The sequence below is a fragment of the Choloepus didactylus genome, chromosome 6, assembly GCF_015220235.1.
Source record: "Choloepus didactylus isolate mChoDid1 chromosome 6, mChoDid1.pri, whole genome shotgun sequence".
Taxonomy (NCBI): domain Eukaryota; kingdom Metazoa; phylum Chordata; class Mammalia; order Pilosa; family Megalonychidae; genus Choloepus; species Choloepus didactylus.
The window spans coordinates 11,041,271-11,057,752 of NC_051312.1; the positions used below are offsets into that span (position 1 = coordinate 11,041,271).

The 16,482-nt window shown below is 57.6% G+C and overlaps 3 protein-coding genes across 5 annotated transcripts; 1 reads left to right on the forward strand and 2 right to left on the reverse strand.

The window, feature by feature from the left end:
- Positions 1 to 3,800: 3,800 nt before the first annotated feature.
- On the reverse strand, positions 3,801 to 6,903 carry PRDX5 (peroxiredoxin 5). The gene is made up of 6 exons (XM_037839000.1): positions 6,538 to 6,903; positions 5,098 to 5,232; positions 4,500 to 4,631; positions 4,388 to 4,426; positions 4,177 to 4,238; positions 3,801 to 4,054 (listed from the first exon to the last, which is right to left on the reverse strand). The coding sequence occupies exons 1-6, from the start codon at positions 6,718 to 6,720 to the stop codon at positions 3,949 to 3,951; spliced, it is 657 nt and encodes a 218-aa protein (XP_037694928.1). The 5' UTR covers positions 6,721 to 6,903; the 3' UTR covers positions 3,801 to 3,948.
- Positions 6,904 to 7,367: 464 nt separating this feature from the next.
- On the forward strand, positions 7,368 to 8,300 carry TRMT112 (tRNA methyltransferase subunit 11-2). The gene is made up of 4 exons (XM_037838999.1): positions 7,368 to 7,518; positions 7,612 to 7,713; positions 7,847 to 7,936; positions 8,022 to 8,300. The coding sequence occupies exons 1-4, from the start codon at positions 7,441 to 7,443 to the stop codon at positions 8,127 to 8,129; spliced, it is 378 nt and encodes a 125-aa protein (XP_037694927.1). The 5' UTR covers positions 7,368 to 7,440; the 3' UTR covers positions 8,130 to 8,300.
- On the reverse strand, positions 8,244 to 16,072 carry ESRRA (estrogen related receptor alpha). Of its 3 annotated transcripts, XM_037838997.1 has the most exons (7): positions 15,870 to 16,072; positions 14,094 to 14,430; positions 10,837 to 10,953; positions 10,556 to 10,684; positions 9,978 to 10,145; positions 9,603 to 9,872; positions 8,244 to 9,276 (listed from the first exon to the last, which is right to left on the reverse strand). In XM_037838997.1, the coding sequence occupies exons 2-7, from the start codon at positions 14,416 to 14,418 to the stop codon at positions 9,017 to 9,019; spliced, it is 1,269 nt and encodes a 422-aa protein (XP_037694925.1). In that variant the 5' UTR covers positions 14,419 to 14,430; positions 15,870 to 16,072; the 3' UTR covers positions 8,244 to 9,016. The 3 variants fall into 3 exon arrangements, with proteins under 3 accessions (XP_037694925.1, XP_037694923.1, XP_037694924.1); XM_037838995.1 differs by lacking the exon at positions 15,870 to 16,072 and having other exon boundaries at positions 10,856 to 11,050; positions 14,094 to 15,206; XM_037838996.1 differs by lacking the exon at positions 15,870 to 16,072 and having other exon boundaries at positions 14,094 to 15,202.
- Positions 16,073 to 16,482: the final 410 nt, after the last annotated feature.

Here is a 16,482-nt window from a genome sequence, read left to right on the forward strand (position 1 = left end):
GCATGGCTGCAGCCCACGTCCAAGTTAGGTCAAGAATTCCAGGGCCACTCCAAAGCTCTTTTTTCCGAAAGTTCAGTTGTGGCTCTCTAGAGCCAGGTGAAGATTCTCCCTGGAGAGGTCTCCCCAGCCCCTTAACCTGTGAGGCTTCAGGCGCCGGACAGGCATGGAGAACCCCAGGGCCTGTGGACAATAGATAATAGGCAGGGTCATTATCCCCATTATGCTGAGGGGGAGACTGAGGCCCGGGGAGGGACGGTCACAGGATGCGTTAGTGCCCAGCTCTCCCTGAACTCCCAGCTCTTTCCCTGTGGTGGAGAGCAGGGCTGTTTTTCATTCATTAATTTTTTTTATCATATATTTTATTGTGGAATATATCATATATATATAAAAGTGATAACTTTCCAAGTGCAATTTAACAAGTAGTTAGCAAATTTCAAAGAATGTTATGGGTTACAGTTCCACAGTTTCTATTATTTCCTTATTGTGAAATAAACATATATGCAAAAAGGTAATCACTTCCAGAGTATGATTTAATGTGTAGTTAAAAAGGACATTTCCAAAAATGTTATGAGTTACAGTTCCATAATTTCAGTTATTCCTTTTTGTGAAATATAACGTATATACAAAAAGGTGATAACTTTCAAATTACAATTTAACAAGTAGCTATAGAACAAATTTCAAAGGATGTTGTGGTTGCAGTTCCACCATTTCAATTTTTCTTTCCTTCTATTCTAATACCCTAGCAACTAAGAAAAAGAAAATTAAATAAAGATTCAGTATTCATAATCCTTTGCTAAATTCCATCTTGTCTGTTGCTACCCCTTCCTCTAGTTTAATCACTTTCCCCATCTTCAGGGATGTCTAGGCAGTGACCACCCTAACTTGTTCTTGTTGAAAAGGGGTGTTGACTTTACGGGAAAAAGGGACACATCTGGTTGATGTTCTTGAAGAGGCTATTGCCTCTGGGTATTAGGACTTAGCTGGCACAGGAGTTCTCTGGAGGATTTAAGTTTCTGAAGAATAAACTTAGTGAGTGAAACTTTTCTAGAGTCTCAGATAGGGATCTGGGTATTCTTTAGGGTTTTCGGGACCACTGTTGATTTGGGCTTATCATACTGTGGCCATTTGGCACATCTAGATAAAGCTTACATAGGAGTAACCTCCAAGACAGCCTCTTGACTCTATCTGAATTCTCATAGCCACTGAAACCTTATTTTGTGGCCTTTCTTTTCCCTCTTTTGGTCAAAAAGGCATTCTCAACCCCTCGATGCCAGGGTCAGGCTCATTCCCAGAATCTGTGTTCATTTATTTTATAGCTATCTATTGACCATTTACTACATGCAAGGCACTATGCTAAATGCGTTACACAAGTCGTCTCTCTTGTTCACCACAGCACCCTATGGGGTGGGTTGTATTATTCCCACTTTGGAGATGGTGGGAATTCACCATCAGTGGGTTTCATACTCGGTGGTCTGACCCCACAGCCTGGTGAACCCACTATTCTCTGAAGACTCCCAGCTGGGGGAGGGGCCCACTCAGAATTCTTGGAAGGACTTCCAGGCGTTCCCTGAAACCCTTCAAGAGCCTGTAAGGAAAAGCTCATTGTTATCAGTGGTGCCTCAAAGGGACACCTAACCCCGAAAAGGCCCAGGATCACTGATGCTGAGTAAAACCCTTGGCCTTGCATCCGAGTTGCTGTGGACTTGGGCAGGCCAGGCCAGGGGTGAGTTTTATTTGAGGGTGTATTAGGAAGATGTCTCAGGGTTTGTTTGTTTTAATATTTTCTTGCTATTGCTCTCAGCCCTTTGTCACCAACAGTTCTGGGAGGCCGTGCCCACTGTCACCAGGTGTGGCCCCGGCCTCAGGGGCCCTCTGGTCCAGGCCACAACAGCCTGGCCTGCCCTCACCTACAGGCCTGAGAGCCAACCCCACTGCCCTGAGAATGAAGCTCTGACACGTGCTCTTGCCACCTGCCATAGGATCCCAGGTCCTTCAGCACCCACTGCAGCTCCTAGGGCCGACCTCAGGGCCGGCCGCCCCCAGTCACCCCGACCCCACCTCCACCCTGGCAGGCTGACCCATGTGGTCAGCAGCCAGGGTCACCGAGCCCAAAGCCCTGGTGTCTACACACGCCCCCCAACACCCACCAGGCTGCCCCACGGGGTCCCCCCCAGGCCCTGGAAGCCCCCTCCTACCCCTCATCCTGGCCCAGAGGCCCAGTCAGTGGCACCATTTCCTAAAAGCAAAAACTTCCTCCCAGAGGCCTTGCTGGGCCACAGCTAGCCCAGAAAGAGCCCAAGAGTGGAGGAAACAGGGGTGGCTGGTGGCAGAGCAGGGCTGGGCTTCCTCTGAGAACAGGGAGGCCTGCAAGGAAGAAGCAGAAGTATGGCCGTGAGGCAAGCTGGGTTACCAGGTGGCTGAAGCAGACGCCGGGAGCCCAGTGCCGACTCAGGCCGTGCTTTCTGCACTCGTAGGCTCCCAGGGATTCAAGGCCAGAGCCCTGCTACCCACGGGCTGCTGTGGCTACAGCAGACCTTGGAGCGAGCTCTCCACCCCCGTTTCCTCCCTCACGTGATGAGGGGGTTATCTGCCCTGGGGTTGCTGAGAGGCTTGAGAGGCGGGATCCGGGGAAAAGAGGGCTTCTCTGCCCATTCTTCAGGATGGACAACCCAGTGACTGGGGGTCTGGCAGCTGAAGAGGAGAAGTGGGCAGGTTACAAGGGCAGGGAAGCTGCCCTGGCCTGGCCCAGGGCCCCTGGGGGACAGCAGGAGGTGAGACAGGAACAAAGATTGGTGGCTGGGACCCCATGGGCAGGCGGAGCACCTGGGACTCAAGAAGGCCCTCCTCCTGAGTGCCCTGACCCCCCAAGCCCCTTGGGCCTCCACCAGGGTGGTTCCCCAGACTCCCACACCCAAAAGGTCTCCAAATTCTGGTGCCCCCTCATTTCATTGTACCTCCCCTATACTGCCCACCTCATACCTCCCCACTCCTCCCAGCTCACACGGCTCCAACTCTGAGTGTGAACTGGACCTGTCACCACCCAGCTTAAGACCCTTCAGTGGCCTGAGGTGCCCTGAGGATGAAGGGCAAGCCGCTTAGCAGGGCTTAAAGGGTTCCGCTGACCTCCCAGCAGCCCCCACACCTATGTCCACACTGCACCCTCTACCTGGAGCTGTGATCCCACCTACCCATCTCTCAATGTAGTAACTGCGAACCACCCCCAGCCGCTCTCCCTGTAACCACTGGGCCTGCCTCACCAGCATCTTCTGTCTTCCACAGCTTACCCCCAGACTCCTCTCCCAGGAAGTCCTCCTGGGCTGAACTAGCCCTGCCTCCAAGGACTCCTTCCTGCCAGACAGGTGGTCCCAGAGTACCAGGGCTTCCGGGACGGGTTTAACAGTCAGAAAGGATGGTAGGGTGAGGCTCGGCCCAGGTGGGGAACCCGGAGCTGAGGCTCCTTCCCTGGAGTTTATAGGCCCAAATGAGATCAGGGAACACCCTGAGATCACACGTACAAGATTAAGGGTGTGCACCCCGGTTGTGGCCGCCTCAGGGCCTTTCCCTGTGGGTCCTCTGCATGGAACATTCCTTCCCTTGCCTTTCAGACCACTGGCTCTTTCTCAGTTTCCAGATTGATGCTTCATAACACCTCCTTCCAGAGGCTTTCCCTAATAACCTTCTTATTGAAATCAGGGTCCCCGATTATTTCCCCCCTCTGCACCTGCCCACTGCCCTCCCAGATCTAAGGTGTAGTCATGAAATTTGGCTCTTAGCAAAGCAGAGATTCAAAAACAAGGAGGTGTACGTGAATCAGAAGTGTTTATTGCACAAATTGCATCAAGGTTCCAACTGGGCGGCTCCAGATGCAGCTGTGCTGGGGCTCCCTGCCCAGGGATGGGCAAGTAAGACAAAGAGAGGGTAGAGTGGGTACGTCTGGGCCTGGGGGCCTCAGAGCTGCGAGAGGATGTTGGGGGCCAGGCTGCAGGTGAGGCCTGTGCCATCCGGCTCCACGTTCAGGGCCTTTACCACACCATCCTCTATCACCATGGAGAACCTGCCAGAAGGGGGGCCGGGCCAATCAGGTCACGGTCACCCTAGGCCCAGAGACTGGGAATAGGAGGGGTGGCAGGAGCCAGGGCCCCAGAGGAACCCCACAGAGAACCTCCCCACCTTTACCTCTTGAGCCGGCGGTTCCCAAAGAGTGGCACCAATGTATCATCAAGTAACAAATCTGTCTCCTAGGAGGGGAGATAGAGAAAAGAATCAGGAACCTCTGAATGCACTAAGCGCCGCTGGGCTGCTCCCCACACTGGCCATGTCCCTCCAAATCCCTGTTTCCAATGCCTGGCACAGGAACCACGCTGTAGAGGGGAGGGGACACACTCACCTTCCCAAAGGCCCCAGTGGGGTCAGCCAGGAGCCGAACCTGGGGAGAAAGTAAAGGTCACCAGAAAAATCTCCTGCCTGGGCCCTGACCCCCTTCAGGACTCACATCTCACCTTGCCATCCACCTTGTGGGCTCGCCCCCACTCGCCAGACACAAAAACATCGTTGACACTCAGACATGCCACCACCTGGATCCCCTTGGCCTTCAGAGCCTCAGCCTGCTCCACGAACCCTGGCAGGTGGGTCTGGGGAGGAGAAACAACTTTATCTCCAGGCCCTCCTCACTTCCCTGCTTCAACTCCTTTGATCAGACAATGAGAACTATGTAGACTAATCTATTTCGTTTTTTGCTTTGGCCACAGGGAAGCTCAGATCCAAACTTAATGTTCTGGGGTCAAGAACATGAATTTCCCGTGGGCAGAACTATCTTATTTACCTGAATCCCAGGTGCCCTTTCAGAGTACCTGCCACCCAGCAGGGTCAACAAGAAGTATTAAGCTTAATCACAATAACCCCTTCCTGCTACATTCCTTTCCATAGCCTCCACTTACTTTTTGAACACTCTAACCTGCTCTTGTTGACTGTCATGTCACCTAGGTTCCTTTCCCGCAACCTGCTTCAGGACTTTGCAGGGATAGTGAAGGACGCATGAGCAGTGCAAACGTTTTCAGAAGATTCCAATTCCTGATCCCCGGAAGAGCAGGGCCTCACCTTGGAACAGCCCGGGGTAAAGGCCCCAGGGACTCCAAACAGCACACCCTTTTTGCCCTTGTACAGCTCCGCCAGGTTCACTTTGTTCCCAGGCTCCCCTTCAAACACCTCCACCGGTGGGATGGCATCGCCCACCTAGAGGGATGGGTTCCAAAATTAGGAGGGGGAAAGGGGGGAAGAGGCCAAGGGAGGGGCAGCAGCAAACCAGAGCCAGGAGGGAATAGAGGACCTGGTGGCTGTGCTTGGCGGGGCCGGGAGAAAAAGTCCAGCCCCGTCAGAGTTTCCAGAGGCCCCCTCCCTGTTGCCCTCCCCTTCCTCTCTCAACCTTGCGGGACCCGCCTGGTTGCCCATATCCTCCTGGGGTCAGAGAGGCCCTGTCCCCTCCTAAGGGCCCATCGGTGACACTAAAGAAAAGGAGAGAAGGCCTCCCGAGTGTCAGAGTGTCGAGTGTCGCAAGAGATTGTGTAAACAAGTTGTCTGGGTTACCGGAAAGGAGTGCGCCAAGTCGGCATCAGCGAGGGGAGTGGGGGGCTGTTGTTGGGTTGGAAGGAGGAGTCCTTGACAGCAGGGAGGGAGTGGGGGAGAGGATCCTGGGCCCCTGCTGGGAGAAGGCAGGTGGCAGAGCAGTAATGGGTGGAAAGCAGAAAGCCCAGGCCCCTGTGCAGGGGATATGGAATAAAAGAAGGAATCTCTTGAAGGGGCAGGGATTCAGTGTTCCTGGGAATGTGTGAGGGCCCTGTGGGCTGTGGGAGGTAAAGACACAAGGAGGGAGGGTCAGAAATGGGGGGGGAGGGGTGTCTCTCAGGAGCCCAGAGGTTAGGGGGATGATGAAGTACAAGGTGGAAGGGGTCTCAGAAGGATGTGGGAGGGGAAGAGGGGGCTGAGTTCCAAGGATGGCTCCAGAAGATGAGAGGGGTGAGAGATTCAACAGAAGTGTGGGAATTAGCCACAGAAGGAGAGAGGGAAATCCAAGTGGAATGGGGGAGGCAAAACGAGGACTCTAAGGGCCAACAATCATTTAAGAAGATAAAGGGTGATGCCCAGCAATATGATAAGAGAGGGGATGGCATGGCGGAGGACATGCAGGGGGTTGGAAAGAGGACTCTGGGGCAAAGGAGATGGTTCCAGAAGGTGGCGAAGGCCATAGTATTCAAACACCTGAAAATGGCGGAGACCAGTCACAGAGGTGTCGCAGTCGACATGGAGGGGGAATCGAGGGGAAGGGTCCAGGGCCCGGGGCTGGGACACGAGGTCCCAAAATTTGGCGAGAACGGGGCGGCAGTCACGGGGGTCTTGCTGAGGGGGTAGAGGGTCCGAACGGCGGGAGGGACCTCTGGGGCGGCGAGGATGGCTCCGGAGGGCAGGAAAGAGGACGCTCTCCCCCGTGGGAGCGGGACGATGGGAAGACGGGGGGTCAGGTCTGACCGGGCCGGCGGTCACCTTGATCGGGGCCATGGCTGCGGCAGTGCTGCTGAAACTGCAGGTCCCGCCAAACGTCCACCCTCCTCCTTCCAGTCGCCGGCCGGTTCCAGCCGCTGCCGCTCCGGCACATTCAACGGCGGCCGCTCCAGTGAACACGCAGCCCGCGCGGCGTCCCAGGAGGCGTAGCCGTCCCAGCCACATGGCGGGCCCCGGGGCCGCAACCACCCGGGGTAGGCGCGGCGAGCCGGTGGCGGGGCCTGGCGGGGGCGGAGCCGGGCAGGGGGCGAGGCGGTGGCGCTTGCAGAAGGCGGGGCCTCGGCCGCGCCGCGCCTCCTGCGAACCGCCCTCACTGCGCAGGCGTGATCGGCAGCGCTGCGGGACAGGCTTCCGGGACTCCGGGCTTGTTTGCGTTAGGGGCTGGGCCGCTGACGCATCGCCAGTGGGCGGAGCTCGCGATGATCCTGCAGCTTATTTGCATAGAAAGATGGGGTGCCGCTCTATTTTGGGGGGCCTCACTTATGGGTGTGGCAGCATTTCCCCTCATTAGAAGGCGAGGGGCAGGAGTCAGGAGGCCGCGTACGAGCAAAACAACGTTCATTTGGCATTTAACGAGGTTTCTGCATTGCGGCTGTTTTACATATAATTTACATTCTGGTAGCGGGTTAAGGTTTGGCTCAGCCAAACCACTAGGCGGCGTGCGACGTAGCAGTCTCTCGCCGAGCCGCTTCCGGTAGCAGCGCCTGACGGGACCAGATCTTTCCTGTACCTCCGCTCTGTAGAGCTCAAGCAGTGTCAGCAATTTCGCCGCTTCCGGTCTTCTGGCCGCCCAATAGGCTAGCGAGCGGCACCGCCCCGGAAGTGGGGCTAGCGGCGTGGCAGCTTCTTTCCGGTTCCTGCCTGGCGAGGACGCTTAGCGGCGACATGAAGTTGCTCACCCACAACTTGCTGAGCTCGCACGTGCGGGGGGTGGGTCCCCGTGGCTTCCCCTTGCGGCTCCAGGTACCGACCGAGGCGGTCTCTTGCTCCTCTCCCGGACGGGCTGAGGCAAACAGAGCCCGCCCCCTTGCCTAAACTAATCTCCTCCCTCCGCAGGCCACCGAGGTCCGTATCAACCCCGTGGAGTTCAACCCCGACTTCGTGGCGCGTATGATACCCAAGGTGGAGTGGGCGGCGCTTCTGGAGGCGGCTGATACCGTGAGGACCCTCCCCCCGCCTGTGCCTACCCGGGGAGGTGGTCTCGCCGCAGCCCCTTCCACCCGGCCGGGGAGCCCGGCCTGACAGGGAGGGTCAGGGATGCCCAGAGATGATGTAGGCCTCTTGTCCGCAGCTGCATCTGGTCGAAGTGCCCAAGGGACCGGTTGAGGGGTATGAGCGGGATGAGACATTTCTGAGGAAGATGCACCACGTGTTGCTGGAGGTGAGAACGGGCTCACCCGTTGCTTCCCCGCCACGCCCCCCACCCTGAGGCCGCAGGTGTTCAGTTGTTTTCCCCCTGCCCACAGGTGGATGTGTTGGAGGGCACTCTGCAATGCCCAGAGTCTGGACGTCTGTTCCCCATCAGCCGCGGGATCCCCAACATGCTGCTGAGCGAAGAGGAAACCGAGTCCTAACTATGCCAGGCCCCAGCTGATCATTCTGTGACCGTGTATAATCATTATGTTTCTGTGCATTAACGGTCAACGTTCATCACCACTCCTCCACCGAATGACACACTGAACGTACTGTGTTCTTGAGCTTGATATCATATATATTTTTTTCTCATTAAAGTTTCAAAACCAAAAGCGGTTTCTCTTTGCAGCAAATATACATTAAAATAGTCTCTGTACAGCCAAGAGCTCTGGGCCCTGGCTTGCCCCATGTCCCTGCGCCTCCCTGGCCAAACCCAAAAATAAATATAGTGTTATTGCTCTGCAGGGCATCGAGGCAGTGCTCTCCCTACCCCTGAGGAGGCTGGGTGGGAGTTGATGGGGGACCCTGGCCACCCCAGGGGGTCCAGGGGCTGGAGCCTGCTTGGAGTTATTGCTTCAAGGGGGGGCAACAATGCCCAATGCGAATGATGAGGAGTGAAGGGGGCAGGGCCTTTGCTCTTCAAGTCCCCCTCTGCTCTGGAGACGGAGTCGGATTAAGTAGCAGCAAAAGCATCACCCACTGGGAGACTCTGGCCTCCATCCCCTTCCCTCCCTGAGATCAGGCTTCTGCCCCCACATTTCCCCTGCAGCCTCCTATGGCTTCCGCAAGGCCCCCGACAGTCTGGGGACATGTTATGGCTTGCAAGGGGCAGCACTGTGTCCAGAGCCTGGGCATATGCATTCCCAACTTTGACGTCCCCTGGGAGTGGGGAGGGGAGGGCGTGGGGCCTGTTCCCAGGGGCTGATGGCATTGCCCTGGCCCTGCCAGCAGGCTGTGGCACTGCCCAAACCCCAGCTTTGCCCCCTTGGGGTTGACCCCATGCTGGGTGGGTCCTGCCAGCACCCCCTACCCGTGCCCACCCCCTGCCTCAGTCCATCATGGCCTCGAGCATTTCCAAGAACAGCTTGTGCATGGGCACCTTGCCCTCCAGCTTCACCCCATAGAAATGGGCCAGCACTTTGCCCGCGGTCTGGCGAAGGAGCGGCAGGGTGAGCAGTAGTCTGCCTGCCCGTCGCCGCTCAGCACCCCCTCCAGTGCCTGCCCGGCCAGCTTCATACTCCAGCAGGGCCTCGTGCAAGGCTTCTCGCAGCTGCTCCACAGCCTCGGCATCCTCAATATGCACAGAGTCTGCAAGCAGAGGGGAGAGCAACATTGACTTGCACCATCTCCAAAAAGAGCAGGGCCCATCCTTCCTCAACTATAGCTGCCTCTTGTCCTCCCCACTTTCCCTGCACTGAACTGTTCTCCCTTCCATGTGAGTACAGTACTAAGGGTCAAAATCCTATGTGATTCCTGGCCTTGCCCTTTGCTTGCTTTGTGACCTTCAGGAAGTCTCTGTTCTTCCCTAAGCTGTAATTTTCTTCATCTGCAAAATAGGATCATGTTACCATCACAGAATTAAAGACTGGAGGGCTCTGTGGAGAGACCCTTCGGTACCTGTCCCAGGCTCTCACCCGAGTTGGCAAGGGCCAGGGCCTTCAGCAGGACGTATTCCTCCCGCTCGAGCCTCAGGGCCTGTAGTCGCCGCACCAGTTGCAGCAGGGCAGCCCCCAGCTCCCCCAGGCCGGCTGCCCGCGCCCCCTCTTCATCCAGGACCAGGTCCTCGGCGAAAGCCAGCTCATCCTGTAGTGGCAGCGAGCGCTGGGCCACGCCCAGCACCAGCACCTCCATCCACACACTCTGCAGTACTGACATCTGATCAGACAGCGACAGAGACGAGAAGCCTGGAGGGCAGGGGGTGGAGATGGAGGGCAGCCTGGCTAGGCAAGCGTGCCTGGGGCCGGGCATGGCCTGCACAGGGAAGCCCTCAGACCACCTGGGCCCTTTACCTGGGATGCTCTTGGCCCAGCTGATGGTGACCACAATCTCTCGGTCAAAGAGGTCACAGAGGGTAGCCACAGCCGGGAGGTGTCCATCGGGGCCCGCTGGGTCAGGCATGGCGTACAACTTCTCAGGCTCAACCACCAGCAGGTGAGACACCAGTGCATTCACTGGGGCTGCAGGGACAAGTTGGAGTTCAAGGCTCAGGGGCACTCAAATTCATCAGGCCTCACCGGCCCTTTGGGGTTAAGCATCTTATTCCTTTTTCAGTGGCCTTCCCTGATAGCCACTGGCCAGCCTGGCTCCAACCCTGCCCCCCGGGGCAAGGCTCTCACTACGTCCCAGGGGAAGGTAGTCTATCTGTGGACCGGCTCTGAGAGTAGAAAAATCATGGTTCCCTCTTGTACTTTTTTGTGCCTGAGGCAGGAAACGCCTTTAAATATCTCTTTGAGAAATTAATAAATGAAGGGGAGATGTGGGTTCCAGGGCCCAGGGTAACAACTCTCCTGGGCAAATGATGACCAATAAGCTTCATGCCCCAGCCCGGCCCCAACCCTAGAGCTCCAGGTGCCCACAGTGCACTCACCAGTCTTCCGGGGACCTCCAGCTACTGCCAGCGGTCCAGCAGGGAAGGGCCCCGGGAAGGGCAGCGGGTCCACCTCTGGCCGCCGCTTGTACTTCTGTCGCCCGCCCCGGACACGGTCCAGACGCACCCCTTGAATTGGAGAACGGGCCTGTGTCCGTGGGGCGGCGCTGCAGAGCCCTCCTCCCCAGTCCGTTGGCCACCAGCCCTTCCCAGGCCTTGCCCACCCTGGCCCTGCATGCCCAGCTCCCCCAGCCTGGCCCAGGCCCCTGCCCAGTGCTCACCCTCCTTGAGCATGCCCACCCGCAGGCACTTGGTGAAGCGACAGGCCTGGCAGGCCTTGCGTCTCCGCTTGGTGATCTCGCACTCGTTGGAGGCCGGGCAGCTGTACTCGATGCTCCCTGCCAGGAAGAGGCAGGGCTCCAGTGGCGGCCTCCCAAGGCCCGGAGGGGGCCCAGCTGACAGGAGAGCCCTGACTCGCCCAGGACAAGCACAGGTCTGGGGGTATGGGGAGGAAAGGGAGAGTGGGAGTGCAGTGAGTGGGGTGGGGAATCTGGGGAGCGTGGGGAAGGGCCGCTGGGCTGGGGGGCCCTGCCTGGGCAAGGCGGGGGCTGGGACCCAGGGAATCGCCAGCAACTCTGTCCCAAGCCTCTGGGCCAGCCACGCCCCTGGCGCACAGTGCCCTCATCTGCTCTCATCAGTGCCCCCACTGACCTCCAGGTTGCTCAATCCAGCAGTCCATTCTCAGACCTCATCTCACCAGGCCTAAAAGGAGCATCTAACACCTACCACTAGTAACACTTACAGATGTTCTTCTTTTGCTTCTAGGATCTCTCTCACTCCTGGCTTTCCTCCCACCTCACTGGCCATTTGTGGCTCTGTGCATCTGCCCGACCTCCAGCCATCAGAGAACGCCAGGGCTCTGTCCTTGGACTTCTTTACTTTCCCACTCCCATGGTGGACTTACCCAGTCATGGGGCTTTGAGACTTCAGGTTCATGCCTAGACCTGCCTTGAACTCTAGACCCAGCTATCTACCTGCCTTGCATTTTGCATGCCTCGAAGGCATCTCAAATATAATGTGTCCAAAATGGAACTCCAATTCTGCCCCCACCCCAAACCTGCAGTTCCATCTGTCTGGTTGCTCAAGCCAACATCCAAGGAGGTATCATTTTTTCAGACCCCACATCCAATCCATCAATAATCTTGGCAGGCTTTGCCTCCAAATATGTCCAGAATCTCCTTTTATCCCCACCCACTGCTTCCACTCTTGATCTGAGCCACTATCTCTTCTCACCTCCTCACTAGCCTCCCTGCCCTCTCCTTGCTTCTTTCTATCTGTTCTCAACACAGCGGCCAGAGGGATCCTGGTCAACCTAAGTCAGCTCCATCCTACCCAAAACCCTCCTGTTATTCTCCTTCCCAGAGAAAAAGCATAAAAGCCAAAGGAGCCCAGTGGCCTGCAAGGCCTCCATGCCCTGCTCCCATCTCCTTTCCAACCTCGTGCCACGTGTGCACCCTGCTCGGGCTCCACTGGTCTCCTTGGTGTCCCTCCAACAGGGTCCTGCCTCAGGACATGCCAGTCCCTCTGCCTGGAGCTCTTCCCACTATCCCCACACTCCTTTAGCTCCTTCAGGTCTTGGCTTAATTGTCACCATGGGAGGCCTTCCCTGGCCACCCTGTGAGAATGCCAGGTCCCCTCTGCAGACACTGCCTGTCCTCTAGACCTGTTGATACTTTCTCTTCACCTCTTGGCACCATCTGATAGGCTCCATATTGAGCTTATCTGTAGGATCTGTCTCCCACTAGAGGCTGTCCCCAGCACTAGGAACAGGGCCAGGCACATAGGCTCTCATAATTACTGGCTTAATGGATGCATGGCGGCTCTCCCAGCCTCACAGGGCTACCACAAGGGCCGAATGATACAATCACCCAACAGGTCGTGAGCATGTTCTCCTCACAGGTGCTCTTTTAATGCTCAGCTCAAGACGCCTCCTCCAGGAAGCCCTCCAGGGCCCCAGCCCCAGCCAGGCACCTTGGAACGTGCCCTGCACCAAACCCTCCAGCATTTACCACAGTGATAACAGAACAGTTTTGTACAACTGTTTCCTATCCTTCCCCTCTGCTTGGATATAAGCTGCTTAAGGGTAGGAGTGGCCCTGCCTTGGTCCCGGCTATGTCTCCAGTGCCTAGGCGGAGGGCAGGGTGGCAGGGCAAGGGCTCAGGTGGCTGCTGGGGCCATCCTGACACTCCCATTTATCCACTGTGTACTCTTGGAAAAGTTCTATACATAATCCCTCGAAACCTCAGTTTTCTCACCTATAAAATGGGTTAATTAAAACATTACTTATTACAAAGGTGGGGGGTTGAGAATTAAAGGAGTCAATAGAGGTAAAATGTCTGCATGGCACACGGCCCCTAAGTGCTCAATAAATGATTACTATTCATAGCTGGAACTCAATAAATATTTGTCAACTGAGTAAAAAGAGAACAAAGGGCCCAGGGTGGTCAGAGACACCTGGCCCGGGACCTCTTGGCTCATCGGCCTTCAGAGCCAGAAGGGAACACAGAGGGTTTTAGACCAGAGGGTCCGGGCCAAGTCAAAACTTGCTGGAATGTCACAATCCATTCTGAGGCATCTGTCTGAAATTATTAGTAATAAACAGTAGTGGCAGTGTGGTGTTTGACAAGCTCACTCAGAGCTCTTAAATCAGCCCAAGTTCAAATCCTGGTTCGGCCGTTTTCTACCTGTGTGACTTGAACAGTTTCCAGAAACCTCCCTGGCCTCAGTTTTCCCATTCTGCAAAATAGGAATTATCTTACAGATTCGCCGTGGGGGCTACCTGAGATACTGAGATTGTAAGAGACAAGGGCACAGTGCCTGGCACAGGTGAGCACTCAAGAAATGTGTTCAAAACTTATACACATTTGAGCCTGATGGTTTATGTAAAGACAGATGTAGCAGGCACATTCCAAATCATGCTTACATCAGCATCATGATCACTCGCTTATATTTTGCTATGCTTTTCTAAGTGGGAAAAATCCAGTGACCTTTAGGAGCAGGGATGCCTAAGAGGTTTTAAAGTTGGGTGCTGAAATATATAATACAGTCCCTCCTCAGTTACCCGTAAAAACCTGCCTCATGTTGGCACTGCTTTGAAGAAAGCAAGCAGGGGGTGAGAAGCATGTTCTGAGCTGGTGAGAGGCCATCAGATACCTGAAGCAAGAACAGGGTTTAGGAACAGGCCGAGGGTGCCTTGAAATTTTCAGAACTGCTGTGGTAGATGCTGGACCTATAGCTCCCAGAAACCTAGGAGGCATCCTGATTCCTCTCTCACACCCCACATCCCATCCATCAACAAAGCTTGGTGGGCTTTATTTAACTTTTAAGAGAAAGGGTGTGCCTGGGAGGTAGGAGGACCCAGGAAAACTAGGCTGGCAGGCTGGGGGCCTACGCCACCCAGCAGTGCACCAACTGGGTGGCACTGGGCCCAGAGGGTCCAGGACAAAGGGCACAGGAGTGGGGTGGGGTGGGGGCTCACCCTGGATTGTCCTCTTGAAGAAGGCTTTGCAGGCCTCACAGGATGCCACACCATAGTGGTAGCCAGAGGCCACGTCCCCACACACCAGACAGAGGCGTTTGGGCAGGGAGCTGAGCACCAGCTTCCCACCACCCTGCTCGCCGGGCCCAGCCCCCTCCCCTTCCTCCTCCTCCTTGTGGCCTGGGTGGCAGCGAGTGGGAGCTGGACCAGGGGCCAGGGCCGTGGGGGGCTCAGTCTCGGTCTCCGAAGAGCCCTTCGGGCTGTCGGGGCTGGCCGGCTCCGCCTTGATGTAGAGAGGCTCGATGCCCACCACCTGGCTGGACATGGCGCTGGTCACCTGTTGGGAGAGACCCGTCAGGTCCCAGGGAGGTGCCGCGATGGGGGCTGGGGACGGAGACATGCTGCCACCTGGGTTGCCCAACCCTGGGCCCGGGGCCAGGCTACCAGGCTCAGCAAAGAGGGGAAGGAGGGCAGAGTCCAGGAAAGGCAGCTCTGAAGAGGGCCCCCCAGCTGTTGCCATGGGAACAGAGTCTCTAGAGCCTCCAGGGCCAGTAACTGACAGCGAGTATCCCACTTGGGAACCTGGTGGATGCCTGGAAATTCCCTACTCCCACCCAGGCCAGGAAGCAGCATATCCTAAGCCCCAGGTGACCTTCCCAGCTAGAATCCCCCATAGCTGGAACCCCCACCAGAAGCAGGATCCCTCCCAATTTTCTCCAGGTGTTGGGGGCGCTGATGACCTGCCTGTCACCTAGGTGTCTTCCATTCACGAGAACACAGAGGCACACAAACCTGAGGACTGTTGGCACGCTCACACTTTCGTGTTCACACCCGCACACACTCCCACTCATCTGGGTTCTCAGGTGTCCCCGCGTGCTCACACATGCTCAGACTCTTGGGGATTTTCATACTCACACATGGCCTTTCCCAAACCCCAGTCCTCAGTTCTGTCAAAGTGCTCATCCCATAAACACAAACTCACACTCAAGGCTCATAATCGCACACTCGCTCACACTCTCACACTAGCACCGGGCCCCACACTTATACAGGCATGGACGCTTGTGAAAACACATTCAGGGCCTTTCCCACCGAACACACGGCTCCCTCCCCTCCGGCCCGGCGGGCGTGGCTCCACCTCCTTGCACCCCCTGCCTGCACCGCGCTCCGCTTTCACTCGGCTGCCCCAGAGCCCGCCGCCTCCCCGGTCGCTCTGCCCACCCTCACCCCCCAACCTGCGCACATCCACGGGAAGTTGCCTAAAGTTGCTGCGCCTCCCTTCCCCCTCCACCCGCGGGGGACCTCTATCAGGTTATCAGGAAGTAAATGGGGAGAGCCAAGGAGGAGGAAGTTCTCCCCAGCCGGTGCGGTGACCTTTGACCCAGAGAAAAGGGTGGCCCAAGGCCCCTGCGAGCGCCCCCACGTGGTCCTCAAAGCCCCTTCCCCGACAGGGCACCCTCCCATCTCCCACCCCGGACGGCCCTTGGGACTTCGGCTTGCCCCAGGTGCCGGATGGAACCCTGGGGCTGGATCCGAGGCCCGAGTCTGACCAGTGACCGGACCCTCAGGCAGGGCCAGAGCCCAACCCGGACCGGGTCGCCGGATCCCGCCCGAACCCTGCTCTCGCCCGGCTCTCGACCGGGTCCGGCCCGGGACCCCCGCCGGCCCGGGAGCCGGACCCCGCCTGCCGCCCGCCCGCCTCCCTGCTGCGCTCGCACATGGCCCGGAGCCCCGCCCGCCCCCCCTTGCCCCCGGCGGCGCTCCCCTCCGCCCCCAGACCTGGGGCTCCCGCAGGGCGGGCGGGCAGGCATGGGGGCCGAGCGGCCCGGAAAGCCGGGATGAGCCGGGGGCCGCGGGCGGCCCCTCCTCCGCCGCCTCCTCGGGCCGCGCCGCCCCGCCGCGCCGCGTCCCCTCACTCGGCGGCGCCGCCGGCGGCTTGTAGGACACAAAAGGACATCGCGGCCGCTTCCTACTCCGCTTCCTCCAGCTGACAGCGGGGGCGGGGCCGGCCGTGCGCATGCAAAGCAGGGGGCGGAGCCCGGCGCCCTATGCTAATAAGACCCGTGAGACCCGCAGCGCCTGCGTGCCTGTAAGAGCCGAGGCGGAGTCGGTAAGGCCGGTGGGCGGGCCTACGTGAAGGCCCCGCCCATCCGCCGCCGAGCCCCAGCGGCTCACAAGCGTACGCAGCAGTCGGAGAGGCGGGGCCAGAGGAGACGCGGAGACGCGACGGGAATAAAAACCGGGAGGGTGTGGGGTGAAGAGCACTGTTACGAAACCGAGGAGGCGGGGCGCGCCCCGCGCGAGGCTAGTGGGCGAGGTCGCTCAGTGGCCGCAGCTGCTGGGAAAGGAGAAGAAATACATATGTAAATGAGAGGGCGGGACGAGCAGGGAA